General features: G+C 41.1%; 1 protein-coding gene across 2 annotated transcripts in view; it reads right to left on the reverse strand.

The window, feature by feature from the left end:
• si:dkey-112e17.1 overlaps positions 1–14,132 on the reverse strand; it is a 22,166-nt gene extending 8,034 nt beyond the window's left edge. The window contains exons 1-3 of one of the 2 annotated variants that reach the window (XM_046035952.1): positions 14,098–14,132; positions 3,650–4,626; positions 778–829 (exon numbers count right to left, since the gene is read on the reverse strand). In XM_046035952.1, the coding sequence (XP_045891908.1) occupies positions 778–829; positions 3,650–4,626; positions 14,098–14,130 (1,062 nt within the window). In that variant the 5' untranslated portion in view covers positions 14,131–14,132. The other variant, XM_046035951.1, reaches the window with a different exon arrangement.
• Between the last annotated feature and the right edge of the window lie 401 nt (positions 14,133–14,533).

Here is a 14,533-nt window from a genome sequence, read left to right on the forward strand (position 1 = left end):
CTGACCCCCCCCCCCCCCCATTTTTAAACTTGTAGTCTTCAGCCCCAACCGATGCTGACTCAAGTGTCATCACTTGAGGCAATATCATGTTTCATGCAGTTTTCTCTGGAGCCACTTAGGGCTTTATACAACTTTGTTCACATATGCAGTAGTAGTCCCCAATAAGCAGATGTGGATGTGTAAAATTGGTGGAGCACCCCTATAAATAATGTATTTTTGTTGAATCAGTCTTCTAATAAATCAGAAAGAAAAGAGACTTGTTGATATTTTACATTGGTTAAAGCTACGGAACTATAAAAGTTCTGCAATGCAAGATGTGATTGCTACGAAGACAAAACTGACATGGATAACAAGAGCTAACCATATTATTGATTTACAGCCTTTAGTGTCCACAGACCTTGCACCAACTGTAAAAATGTTCCTCCTCAATCTGAGTGCATTATAGAAATTGATGTGAAGAGTCGGAATAAAGTACCAATTTACAACAAATAATCATGATGCACAAAATCACCCCCTTGCTTCATAATCAGGTTTCTTTCAACTGTGTGACCCAATGTGATCCAGAGTTGGTCCAGCTCTGTGGGGAGTGGGGGGCCAGTGCTAGAGCAGTCAACAATGATGACTGTGATCCCGGATAAAGCTCTCTTTTCAGAAGACTGTCTAACTGAAAAATAAGGCAATAGAGAGTCCAAGACAGGTAGGGGAGGAGAGAGAGTGGCATATAGAGAGGACAAAAGGAGAAGAACTAAAAAGAAAGAGATCCAGTAGTGTCTGTACCTCAGAGTTGCTGGATGCACAGGAGCTGGCTCTTTTTGGACACAGTTTGGGTCTGGAAAACATACAGTACCACAGCAATTCAGTTTATAATTACAGACATATCCAAAAACCAGCTTTTATGAATGACCCCTATTTTTTCCACTCTTGGTAGAGTTTTCCCAAGAATTAAAATCCCTCTGGTGTTCACAATTTGACCAGAAATGTAAAAATGGACACTATCCCATTCGACTGTACTGAAATGGGAGCTTTTTGACATAGTAACCACCTCACTCAATATATAATAGCTCCAACATACCCGTGGCTATTTCCCCCTCAATAGTTGCTCCATTGTGGTGTTGGATGATGGAGCAGGATTGTGCCTTCACACAACTCTAGCAGTTCCCATAGTGGTTGTTACTGAGATGCTATTGCTATGCATTGCTTTTTTCCTGTGGGGATGTACCAATGTGACTTTTTCACTGCAGATAGCCATGTCCAGTATTTGTTTCCACTGGTGGCTTTCAATATTAAATAATTTTACAACTGAGAAAATGACTAATACCACTTACCTATGTTTATAATGCTTTTCTGTTCTTAAGTCCATATGAACCAATGAAGCACAAAGAATTACTTGAGCAAGTACCCCCTTATTAAAAATTACTCTTACAGCTGAATGAGTTCATTACCAGCCACCGGTCAACTGAGGGCCACCCCTGCTGTGACTCTCATCCACCTATGCTGGTTTTCTGACCAGAGGGAACCTTGGGAGTTAATCTTACTGATGCTTTAAACTTGTATGATCTCGCCTAGCTCGCCAGGCAAGTCTTTTTCCAATGATTTGTGTGGACTCATTTAAATTAATAGGGAACAACTGAATGAGAAAAGTAAAACAGCTACTGAGACTGCTCGTGAGCTTGACATTTCATGGTAATGCATTTCCTGGCTTCCGAATGACTCCTGTTGTTGTTCTTGCTAATTACACTTTCATTTTATTGAACACGTTTTTCCAATTTCCCTGTCATTAATAGTGAGAACCTGTGGAGTTATTGTGCCTAACGGATGAGTTGGAGACACTGAGCCGCATTTAAAATTAACACAAATTATATTGAACAGGGGGTGTTTCTCACAGCAAGCTGAATACTGAGCAAATCTAAACCTTCCGGGATTTTGAATCTGTATCTGGACCAGTAGGGTAGAACAGTCACCTTGTTAGAACAGGTAGTATTACAAACCTCCAAACATAACTCCTCAGCTTGTATTGAAAAGGGAACAGCGTGTAAATTACACCTTTGGATTGTGTGACAATGCAATCGGTACCAAACTCACATTGAGTTTTAATTCTCCTTGTTGTCCCTTTCCCCCCTAGTTCCCCGCCCATTCACTTTCATGAAGCCTCTGTATTTTTGTGTGCTGGAATTGATGCCAGGTGCTGTACCTTGAATGGCCCGCTGTCTATGGTGAGAATGCTCCACATCAAGGAAGCCGCACATTTGCAGCCAAACCCAACTAATCTCCAAGGGTCACCACATCATGGACTGAGGCTTCCAGCTGAGTCAACATAACAAAATGGTGACTGTGTATGTTGGAGTGTGTGCATTTGGGTAATGTGTGTGCTTTTACTGTAAGTCCAGCCCGTTTTCATTCATGGGAGAAATCAAAAATAAGACTTGTGAATTTTCTCAGGAGGATATTTACTGAAGACTCAGTTATACGGGGTTTATATTTCCCAAAAACAGCAAAAAACAAGAATCTAATAGTTTTATATGAAAAAATATAATTTTTTAAGAAGACTAAAGTCAACGCTAACGGCTCTGTGAAGCTGTACTTCAGCACAGCGCTGCTTTGAGTTATATGGTAACATCAGTAGGCAACATGCTCACAATGACAGTGCTAACATGCTAATGTTGTCCTGGGTGCCTCTCTGCCTCTTCTGTTCCTGTTTGTTAATAAATATCTTATTTGTTTGCACATAATCTGTTTCCTGTTTCTTTTGGCCTGTTTTTCATTTATATATATTTTCACTTAGGGGCTTCAGCCACATGAGGACGTAACAAACACAGTACAGCCGACCGTTTAGCAGGTTTTTGACCATTGGACAAATTAAAATTTGACCTAGGAATAGATAAATATGGACGGGATCACCCAATAGTCATTGGGACACATCTTATGAGGATACATCTGTTGGGGATATAAATGTCTCTATAAAATGTTGTGCCAATACATCAAGTAGATTCTGAACCATTTCACTTGAAAATAAAAGCATTTGATGCTCCGGCTTCCTCCCGCTGTCCAATATGCTGTGAATATGAGTGTGTGTGGTTGCTCGTTTCTATGTGCCATGTGATGGACCTGTCCAGAGTGTACCCTGCCTCTCGCCAACTGTCAGCTGGGATTGGCTCCAGCGCCCCATGACACCGCATGGATAAGCCGGTATAGATAATGGGTGGATGGATAGAAACATTTGACCTGCTGGTGGCGCTACATGAAAGATCAAGGGATAACCACGCTCATTAGGATCCTCTGGGGTCTTTGAATATCTATACCATATTTCATAGCAATCCAATATCTGTCAAGACACACAAAACCAAAAATTTCTACCTGCTGGTGGCACTAGAGGAAAAGTCAGAGGATCATCAAAGTCACTAAAATGTATCCTCTGGGGACCATGATTGTCTGTAAAAAATTGCAATCCACTGAATATTTGTTGAGATATTTTGCCCTGAAACAAAGTGGTGGACTGAACAATCATTGTTTTATACAATTTTGTTTTAACATTAAACAAACTTTGCTATTTGGTTTTAATTTAAAAAGCTATCTGGTAAAGTTGCAATAAGTATTCCTTTTCTATTTCTCTCTCGCTATTGTAAAAATTAGCATTTATAAATAAAGTTACCTGAAAACGATGCAGAGGGCACTTGTAAGTATCATAGCGAAGAAGGCAGCTCCACTCACAGCAGCCAGCAAAGAGTCTACCTTACTCGCTATGGGTGCGGAGGCGCGGCGTTCGCCCCCTGGCTCGGTCAAGTTGTGGTAGTGGAAGAGAAGAGCAAAGCCACGGCCCCAGTGGGTGGTGGTGATGAGCTCCATGATGACCTCCACCATTTCCTGGCTGGAGCCGAAAACCAGCTGGCTGCTGGTGGGCCGGTTGGACCCACAGAACCTGGAGGAGAAGGTGATGAGGTCTGAGATGTAGAGGACATCGTGGGGGCAGGCGTCAAGCACTGAGTGCTGGGTTTCAGGGCTCATAGCTGGGGTTTCAGTGGAGTGGGGCGAGGCAAGGGTGGTCACCTCCACAGCTGTGCTTGGGTTAGAACTGGGGTTGAGGTCTCCCCTGAGGTGAGACGAGGAGGCGGAGTTGACAGCCCTGTCTCCTTGAGGCACAGCCCCAGGTAGGAGGAGAAGAGAGGGAGGAGGTGGTGAAGATAGGCCAGAGGAATCATCTGCAGATCTTTTGGCAGAATTCGAGACTTTGGCAATCTCCATCTTGGTGGACTGTTCCTGGACCACTACTTGCTTGACCTCACCGTGTTGGGAGGACTGTTGAGTCTTCGTCAAACCCCCTACACTCTGAAGCATAGGCTCTTTAGCTGCTGACGAAGTTTCATCAGCCGCTAAGCTGCCAGGAGTGAAAGTCACCTCTTCCTCTGCCTCTTGCTCTTCAAAATTAGAGATAGCAGAGTACTGTCCAGCAGAATCATGACTTTCAAACACGTCAAAGTCAAATATCTCCAGAATAAGCTGGTAATCAACAGGCACAAAGAACTGCCAAACGCAGTGTGTCCCAGAGGAGTAGTTGTAGGGAAAGCCAGGGGACAGAATGAGGCCTTGGACGTCCACCACATCCACCTTGGCACCACAGTCAAAGTATACCTGCAATATGAATCACATTAAGTTAGTCATGTCATAGTTTAAAACCTCCTTTTAAGACACTATAACTAAAGAATCTCCCATTTAAGGTTTAAAATTGACAAATACAGCTCCACAGGTAGCAAAAAAGTTTAAGGCTTTTGATTCCCACTGGTAGCACAATGCCATTCATGTTATTATTTATTATTCATTACCTTTAAAAAGGTGTTGACCAGTTTCATATTAGCCTCAGTAAATTCTGAGATGAGTCATGTATTCAGATAATGGCAACTACGTGATTAAGTTTATCAATGTCAAAGGCACCAACAACCAAGGTGTCCCCATCAACAAATAATACACTTGACTTGTGGTAATCTGATTACTCACTGACATAAACCATCTTGAAACTGAACTATTCAACCCTGCTGTTCTACCTTTATATCAAAGAATGTGTTTTTCCTGTATTGCCGGCTTGGGTAACCCTGGGGAGGGAATTTCTTCAAACATGCTGCTGTAATTCTTCCCAGGTGTGTGGAGAGGTAAGGGGGACCTGCGGCCTAAGCAGAGGCAGATGTGTGGCTAAGCCAGGGAGCTGAGGACCAGACCTTTGTAGGGGGGCTGTGAGTTTATGAGCTTTCCTGTTGGCCTCAATTCTGGACTGTGGGAATGACCCAGACTGGCAGACCCCCATGCCAGACAGGTAACAAACCAACACCCGCGGGCGACACTTGTGCTCTGGACTAGGCTGAAAGCATAAGAGATCACTTTGAGAACAGGGACACAAAGTCTGTGGAGCCAGACAGGCACTTTGATTGCTCTGTGGACCATCTATCCCCATCAGAATGCATTTATCAAAGGCAGTTTATTTTAAGCAGCAAAATCGACATGTCATTTTCAGTTATGACAGGAAGAGAGGACAGCTCAATCATCAGGATCAAATCAAAAGCCCTCTCCATAGTTGATACAGCCGACAGCCTCACAGCCAAGGCATGGCATATTAAAGACACATGGGAAGTCAGAGAGGGCAGCTTGACCTATATAACTAACTAAAAATGTGTGTGCGCGCAAGTTTTTTCAGTTATCTAGCAGTGCATTGCGTCTCCAGTTATTTTCGTGATCTCACAGGTGTCTACTTTCTGCCCATAATGATAAAATATTTGCCTGAGGCAAAACCAGTATTTACATCTGATATTTTCACAAACAGTCCCCCTCCACTTTAGTCTTAATCAGCTGTAAATATAAGTCCGCTGCTCAGGGCATGCCAGTGACTGGCACAGTCTGTGGAAATACTGCATTAAAAAGTTAAAGGTAAACATTTCATCTTTCAGGGCAGACAGCAATCTGTTGGATTGTGAGAGTACCTTCAAAGGTACTCTCACAATCCAACAGATTATCCTAACAAAAGTAAGTGACATTACATTTAATGAAATGTTTACTCAGTCTTCCAAATATTAAAAAGTAAACCTGCGCACTTTTTATTTTATTTTTCAAGTTACCACAGTTTGGATGGACATCATTAGAGTCCTTTATGGTAGCTGTATTTTGCAATTTTTTTTCTCTCCCTGACTGACATTTGCAAGCAATTACATTAGCGCATGACATGTTACTCTGCCCACACACTTACTAAAAATTATGTGCTACAGCAAAGAATTACACGGATGACATTTGAAGGGGCCAAATGCCATTCCTGCTGAGGTTTGCGAGAGTAAGCCGATTCGGCAGTGTTTGCAGCAAGGTTGCACAATGAAGGGAACCACTTCACAATATGGGGGCATAACAGGGGGAAGAGAAGGACAGCATGTCCCCTTTTAGGGCTAAAATGACCTGTGGCAACAGACATGTTTGTTGATTTATATTTGCTATAATACTGCTTTGCTGCCTTTCCCAACCTCCCTTAAATACCCGTTTAAACTCTGTTTTTCATCCTAAAAATGTTTTAATTAAACTGAAAAAAATAGATGTTGCAATTGTATCCATCTATAAATGAATAGTCTCTTGTATGATGTGAAATTCTGCATCTGATGAAAGAGAACTGTGTCGTGGACAGAGACCGTGTCATCTCTCCTACCAGAACGAGGTGGCCGGGAGGTCCCCAGCACCCTGGGACGTATGCATGCTACACTACACATGAAAAGGCCCCAAAGTGCCACAGTGTCGAATGGAAATGGGACATTCTTATAATGCCAAACATCTCGGTTCTGTTACATCACAGGCCGCTCCACTGACAGGCCGCTAATTATTCAAGGATGCCTTTTCTCATGGAGAAACAATAGGCCGCAGTGCCGTTTTAGTGAGCCACTCCACAAACGGGGGGGGGGGGGGGGGGGGGGGGGGGGGGGGCAGATAATATTTGATGAATTGATGCTAATAAGGACAAGGCAAGCTGAACGTTTACATAAGAGTCGGCTGGTCATTGCGCCCCAGTTGTGCCACCGACTGGGGCTTCCCTGGACAGGAGTAGATCAACTAAGCACATAATTATTTGAAATGACTTGTTCAGTCAAACATCAGACCAGCTGCTTTCTACTCTCATTACTGAGAGGCCCCTCACAAACAGCATTGTTCTATCATATTCACTTTGCAGGGGGGTGGGGGTTCAATCGCATTCCATGATGGCCTTCATAAGTCTGTCCTATTAAAATTCAAATCTGACTGTGGGCTGATTTGGCTGTATAGTACAATTAGATATATATACACAAATACAAAACCTATTAGAACATAAGATTTTTTATTTAAATATTATTTACTGGTAAAAATATTACTTAAAACTAATAAAAACAATTTTAATCATGACAGGTTGCCTTCTGTGTAAATGGGGGGATGTGGTCAGAAATAAAAGCTGAGAATTAAACATAAAGGAAAATAGTTCTCTTCTGTTACTAATGTGTATATGAACTAGGGCTGGACAATTAATTTAAAAGTAATCGAAACCGAAATTCAGAGCCTCTAAACATACCTAACTTCCCCATGTCGGTTATTTAATCCTGGTAATATTCTGTTAATTTACTTTCCCCTTGAAACATGATAGCCGCGTGTGTAGTCACGTGACTCCGCCCCGTCCAGTCCTGCTCAGCCTTCCAAGGAGTTGTTAGCCATAAGTTGTGGAAACAACAGACAGACTTTTATAAACGGACACACTGTGGCTCACACTGTACATTTATTACTCTCTCGCTTTGCTCGTCCACTTTGTGAAATCTGTGAGTAAATAAACCCAAGCTTGAATGCAGAAATATGAGTGCAAAAACAACAACATTCAAAAATAAAATAATCTTAATTGAGGTGAAATGTTCAATTAATCGTGATTTTGATTTTAAGTGAAATCGTCCAGCCCTAAGAAGATCATTAAACATTTCTGGAGCAAAAGAAAAAAAAAAAAATCCCTGCTTATCTGTAATTAAAATTGAAATTTTAAAAATACATTACTTTTTTGTAACTTCTCTTTAAGGTGAACTAGCCAAAAAAACAAACAAAAAAACCACTCTTGTCTGTACACCTTCATTTTACAAAACAGAAGTTTGCAGTCTGACCTAACTGTTGGCTTTAACATGGAATTTTTTTTTTTTTTTTTTTTTTTTTTTAAACCACCCAGGCTGACAAGACCGCTGTGAAAACTGCAACACGAGCTGGCTTCTGCTGAAGTACTGTTAACACACACAAACACACACACACTCTGCCTCTCATGCACAAACAGCCCCGGACTGGCTCATAAACAGGCAGGCGGGCCCCTCAAAAGGGGGCAGGAATCCTCACCAGCCCTGTTTACTGAAGGAGAAAAGTGACACTGCTTCACAGGCTAGAGCTTGGGCAGTCCACTTGGGATGCTTTACAATCTCACACTTTCTCAGGTCTGGATCAATATCGCCAGAGTACAGCTTTGTGGATCAACAATCTAGCCTGCACTGAATTCATTTTCCATTATCTTTAATTTAATTAAGTAGTTTTACAGGGTTTGAGGTCTGACCCATTTACCTAAGGAGAAGAAAATAAATATAATCAAGAATGTAATGCAGCCACATATTCACTTTGTCAGTCATATGTCTACATATTAAACAGACATAAAAAGTGACTTTTAAAAAAGGATTGTAATTTATGCTGGAAAGTCAATGATGGGGATGAGACCAATCTTCCCACAAATCAAATAAGAGCTTCACAAGATTATGTGCCACAAATTTAATTAGAGTAAAAAGAACCTTTCCTTAAAGTACAACAAATGAGCAGGAATTTCTCTGAGTTTCACTGGTGCAGAAAGATGCAGACTTCTCATACAGCAATGCAGTACAAACTGACGCATGAGGGAAGTGCTTGCAGGATACACAGAATACCGAATGTTAGGAACTGTTCTTCTTTCTTTTCCTGAATCATACCAAATCATAAACAGGGATAAATGGGAGAGATAAATGGGATTTTTAAACTTTCAGACAACCGGGTCAGCAGCTGCAACTCAATATCAGCAAGATGTCCCATTTGTGTTTTAATATTTTGTACAGCTCCCTCAAAATACAGAGATAGAAAAGAAGCTCCTTGACGTCTTTCTCTGCAGCTGTGAAAAGCGCTGATACTTGAGCCCAGGATTTATCACATATCTCCCCTGTGATGTCAATGGCTTTCCTGTTGGGCTCACGTCAGTGGCTCTGGTTCAAGCCAGGGTGAGTTTACAAACAACTGGTGTGGCGGCCTGATTAAGCCCAGGCATTTCTAGGGTCGCCCTCAATTGGCCACTGTAGCGCTGGCTCAGCACATTTTCACCACCATGAGTGACTTATGAAAGGCCTCTTTGAGGCCATGCATGTTTGATCAACATTTTATTTACAGAGCCACCACGGGACATTCAGTGTAGCCTACATGGGAAAGTGCTGGAAATTATTACGGCTGTGGTCCTCGAACTCGCACAGATATGTGACTGGGTGAGAGAGAAGACAGGCAGATGCAGGCTTTTTCTTCCATGTTTGTGGTGTAAAAACCTATTAACATATTTCCTCTAAAAAGTGCTGCTGCTGCTATGGTAGCTGTTAAACCTGTGGAGCCCTGTGGTGAATCATGACCTTATCGCCACGGTGGTTTCAACAAGTTTGGAGAAATCATTTCCAGATTTCGGAATGTGATCCAGTGAATGCATCCATGATAATTAGTCTTTCTGCAGCACCTCAGTGAGAAGCCCAATCACACATGCTGGTCTACACTGTACTGACACTGTTAAACTGCAATCAATCAGAGCATAAATGGACATTTCCAAGTGCAACCACAGCATCAAAGTTGACAGACAAGCCGATTTTCTGAATATCATCTCTAGCAACACTTAAAACCCCTGAACTATAGTATGTTTTCTGCCAATTGTGATCACATACCTCTGCTGTAGTTGTCCCTGAACTGCTCTCTGCTCCAAAATTAAACGATTCAGCTGTGTTTTTCAGAGACGATATTATAATCAAAATTAGGTTTGATCATCTAAATTCTTAGATTCGAGGCATATCATTTTCTGAAAAATAAATACTGGGCAATCTTTAAAAAACCCTGAAGGTATTTCAGAAATCTGCTCTTCTAACCATCTGGATGGGAAAAAAATTAACCTAAAAGCTAAAGCTAAAAAGGACATTTTCTTTTTAACGACACAAGAACAATATGAATGTGTTGTTTTGTTTGAAAATATAAAGTAATAGAACGTAACATAAATATGTACAAGCATAAGTGACTTGTAAAATGATTTCATTTTGGTTCACGTTGTACATTCAGCATTGTTTGAGCTACAAAACAGAGATGCTACTTGGAAACGGGCAAAGAAACCTTTCTTATTCTGCAGAATGTGTTTTCTTTTTTAAATCCAGATGGTTAGAAGAGTCTTTGAGGACTCTAGAAATACCTTCCGAACAGTGTTAAGTTTTGTTAAACCACTTTCTGGGTTTTTCCTGCCTGGCATTTATTTTTCTGAATATCAGATTCTTGTCTCTGGGACCTGAATGTAATGGTTATACATGCGAGGCACAAAGTGGGGCTGGCACTGACTATGACTCTGAAAAAAAAGGAACTGCCTCTGCTGCAGTTTAGACCCTACAGACAGCAGGGATGCACCAATCTGATACCGATTCCGGCCGATACTGACTCAAATAGCTGGATCGGGTATCGGTGTCAAGGGGGCCCAATCTATTCAATTAGGTGCATACTATACTAAAATATACTGCGCTGGTAGACCCAAACATTTTGCTGGGAGAGCAAATATAGCATTTTATTTTACAGAGTTAGGAAGCAATGTTTAGGTCAAGCCTCATGTTGCCTTACACATAAAAGAATGTGTAGTCTTTTACAACTTCACACCGGTATCGGATCTGCATTGGCCGACACCCAAAGTCCAGGTATTGTTATCGGTTCTGGGACTCAAAAAGTCAGATCAGTGCATCCCTGTTTTATAGTCCAAACAACTCCAACAGAGTCCCTTGTCTTCTCTAGCTGTGTTTAACATCATTTTCAGGAGTCACATTCTCTCAATCAAACTTTTTATTCATATCCTATCAACAATTTAAGCTGATGAACTTTATAATTTTGAATCAGGACCTTCAGTATTTGAATGGAATTTACAAGGCTACAGCTGCCATTTCTCAGAGTCAGATTCATATTTAATCAACACTTAGGTAAAGGTATAAGTATGGGTGCGGACTCAGTAAAGGCAGATTATAGGACTGATAAGAATCTGGGGCTAAAAAGAACAAACAAACAAACAAACGTGTGCTTTGGCCTAAATTGTTAGGAGGCCACCTGAAAACTTCATCCAGTACAAGCAACAGCAACATCGTATAGCTCTGATGCTACCATAGAAGAAAATTTAATATATATAGAATAAAATGAAATTTGTTTTCTATTTCAACCTACTGCATCTGCAACATAAACACAATGTCTCTCTGTCTGACTCTCAGCTCATCACTCTGGCCGATCCCATCTCCTCTACACTCCCAGTGCAGTTCTCTCTCTCTCTCTCTCTCTCTCTCTCTCTCTCTCTCTCTCTCTCTCTCACACACACACGGTGACATGTTTATCTGTTGACAGACTGTGTGTATCTGTTGTCAGATCATTCATGGGAGGAATGAGTGAACTCACAGTCGACTGGGATCCTACAACTCAATTCAATTAGAGATGAATATCTCCTCACCCTCCCTCACCCCCAAAAAAACTTCCGAAAGACAGAGAAGAGAGAAGCAACAAAACAAAGATCAAATTCACTCTCCCTCGTCCACAGCACTGAATTGTGGACAGACCGATTTGGATGCCTCCCATTTTTTTCTGAAGAGGATAGAATAAATTCCAAGCTTGTTTATGCGGTTCCAAAAATCAACTTAATACAAAAGGGGAGCAGAGGACAAAGACATCATTTACCATGTCCCCTCAGGCAGATAATTGCAAAGATAGTGAGCACCCTATGCACACAGGAACTAAAGCTGGAGACGCTGACAATTCAATATACCAAGGGCTTTTGTTGCCCAGTTCTAAGAATTGCGCTGCTGCGGCGCCATTGTCCATCAGCGGAAGAGGACGACTCTTGACAGGTGGAAGCTTGTCCTAGCTGAAAATGTGGTGTTGATGTCCTAGAGAAAGATCTGTGTCAAGTGTAATCTTTCTAAGTTATGACACTAGCCACTGTCCCACATGGGGACATCATTCTGCATCACACATAAATCAAAAACAGAAGAACATGGGCTCAGACGGCCGAGCGGCTGATGCAGTTTACAGCTTGGATGCTTCACTTCAATGACTCTACTACAAAATTTGTCAGAACAGTAAACATGACTGTTCCAGACGGCTGACAATACATAAACAAGTCCTGTCATCTTTAGTCACATGTGTAGTTATTCTTGCGGTGCAGGTACCCTTATGAACCCAATTATAGATTGACACTTCAGGTTATGGCATCAAAACAACTTTTAAACCTCAACCAATCAACTCTAAGGCACCCATTCACAGCTAAACCTCACTGACCTGGCAGGAGCTTTGACTCTACCACAGGAGAAGCTAAAACATGTCCAACATGAATCACAGCCTGACTGAATGAAAAACATGCCTGGGAAGAAACCTCTGACTGTTTGCGTTCCTGTTTTTATCAGGACTTTACCAACTTTTGATCATGAACTCCTCGCATGTCAGAGATGGAGCTTGGGAAGTCGCCTCAATGGGTATGAAAAAGTACAACATAAGGTTTACATGCTCTCAATGTGTTTCTCATTTCAGCAGCTTGGACTCTGCATGCCATTCTCTAACTCTGTGAAGTGCAGTAACATCAAAACATGCCTGTGCCATCAAAACATCCCTTTGAAAGCCCTAGGATAAAAAGTGCCACGAAGTTTGGAAATTGTAAAATACAGCCAAAAACGTTCATAAGTTTGCTGTGCATGGCAAAGGTGTAAGTCAGCATGATGTAAGGTGATTAAAAAGGTCTGGCTAACGTTACAGGTTGATGTTTTTTCCAGATGTCAGTGAGTGTCAAACAACCACATGGAATATTTTGTATAAAATAAATAAAGACAATGAACTTGAACTTTGCTCCCGGACGAAATGCAAACCTCACTTTAAAAATAATTTCTTTCCGTTTATGTAACGTTATAGTACCCCGGGCGAAGTTACATGAGGGTGTTGGCTAAATGTTATGGACAGACAATGTTTCAAAACACAAGCTGACTAAAGTTACAAGACCATTTTGATGCAGTGTATTTTGTTTCATAGACAACTTTCGCAAATTTCTGAAGCAGCGTTAAGTCGTAAAGCCTGCGCTTTGACGAGGTAATGTTACGTCTTATTCTGTTTTCAAACAGAACGTACGCAAAACTCAACTGTGAAAATTGTAAATTTAAAAGTTCATGGCTAAATAGAAAACTTTTCTGCACTGTAATACATGAGCTTAGAGTTTTTCCAAGCAGTATGGCCCTATGATAGAGTCGGCGTAATTGTATCTAACAAAAAAACATTTACAGTATTAAAATGTCAACTTTTTAAAAACAGTTCCAGATGCCACTTCTTGCTACCGCCTACAATGGTGTACTGTATTTTGGTAGTCCGAAGTTTTTGACTGAACAGACGAACTAGAATTAAATTTAAAATGTTGTTAACGCAAGCAGTCATTTGAGCATCAGGTGTAAGCCGAAATGAATGGTTACACCTAACACTCCTTAAAATAACTTGCTTCAAATCCCTTGGGTTGACACTGTTTGACGAGAAGCAAACAATTGCTAAATATCGAGGTTTACGAACGGAGTTCGTGGCTTGTTGCTGTCCATACAAGTGAGCACGGCACTAACGTTATAAGGCTGGAGGTAGAGCTTGTAAATTATTGTCAGCTTATTATCAACAAATGTCAACTTACTTTCTGTGCAACGCATCCCATCACGAAGAGTAGATATGTTGTCATAAAAACATGCGCCCCAAGCGACGTAACACAACTCATTTTCCTCTAATTGTTCCTTTTTAATGCGACGCACAGTGAACCATATCCCGCTCCTCCGCTTCCCTCTCATTCACCTGAAGTATCGGGAGCGCGCTTCCACCGTTCATGGGCGACCTCGAACACCAGTCCCCTAACTTAGCAGAAAACTCTCTTACTTTATAGAAACTTCACCTTTATTTATTTATATTCAGTTTATTTAAAAATTATTATTTAAAAACGTAATAATATTATTGTAGATTGTATAGTCTAATTTATGATGACAATAAACTTAAATCATTAAGTCTTGGGATTATATTTATATAACCTAATATTGATTCCTTCTTACAATCTAGCAGATAGAGAAATATTACATACATGTTATGTGTTATGTTATTTGTGTCTGTGTGCTTCCTACGGAAACAAACCTTATTTTATTGATGACTATTTTTAACTGTAGCCTAAATATACATGTTTGTGGTTGATTCCAAAATTCACGATCAACTTATACTTTGGGAGCTCTTCGATAATCAG

The sequence above is a fragment of the Micropterus dolomieu genome, linkage group LG21 (assembly GCF_021292245.1).
Source record: "Micropterus dolomieu isolate WLL.071019.BEF.003 ecotype Adirondacks linkage group LG21, ASM2129224v1, whole genome shotgun sequence".
NCBI lineage: Eukaryota > Metazoa > Chordata > Actinopteri > Centrarchiformes > Centrarchidae > Micropterus > Micropterus dolomieu.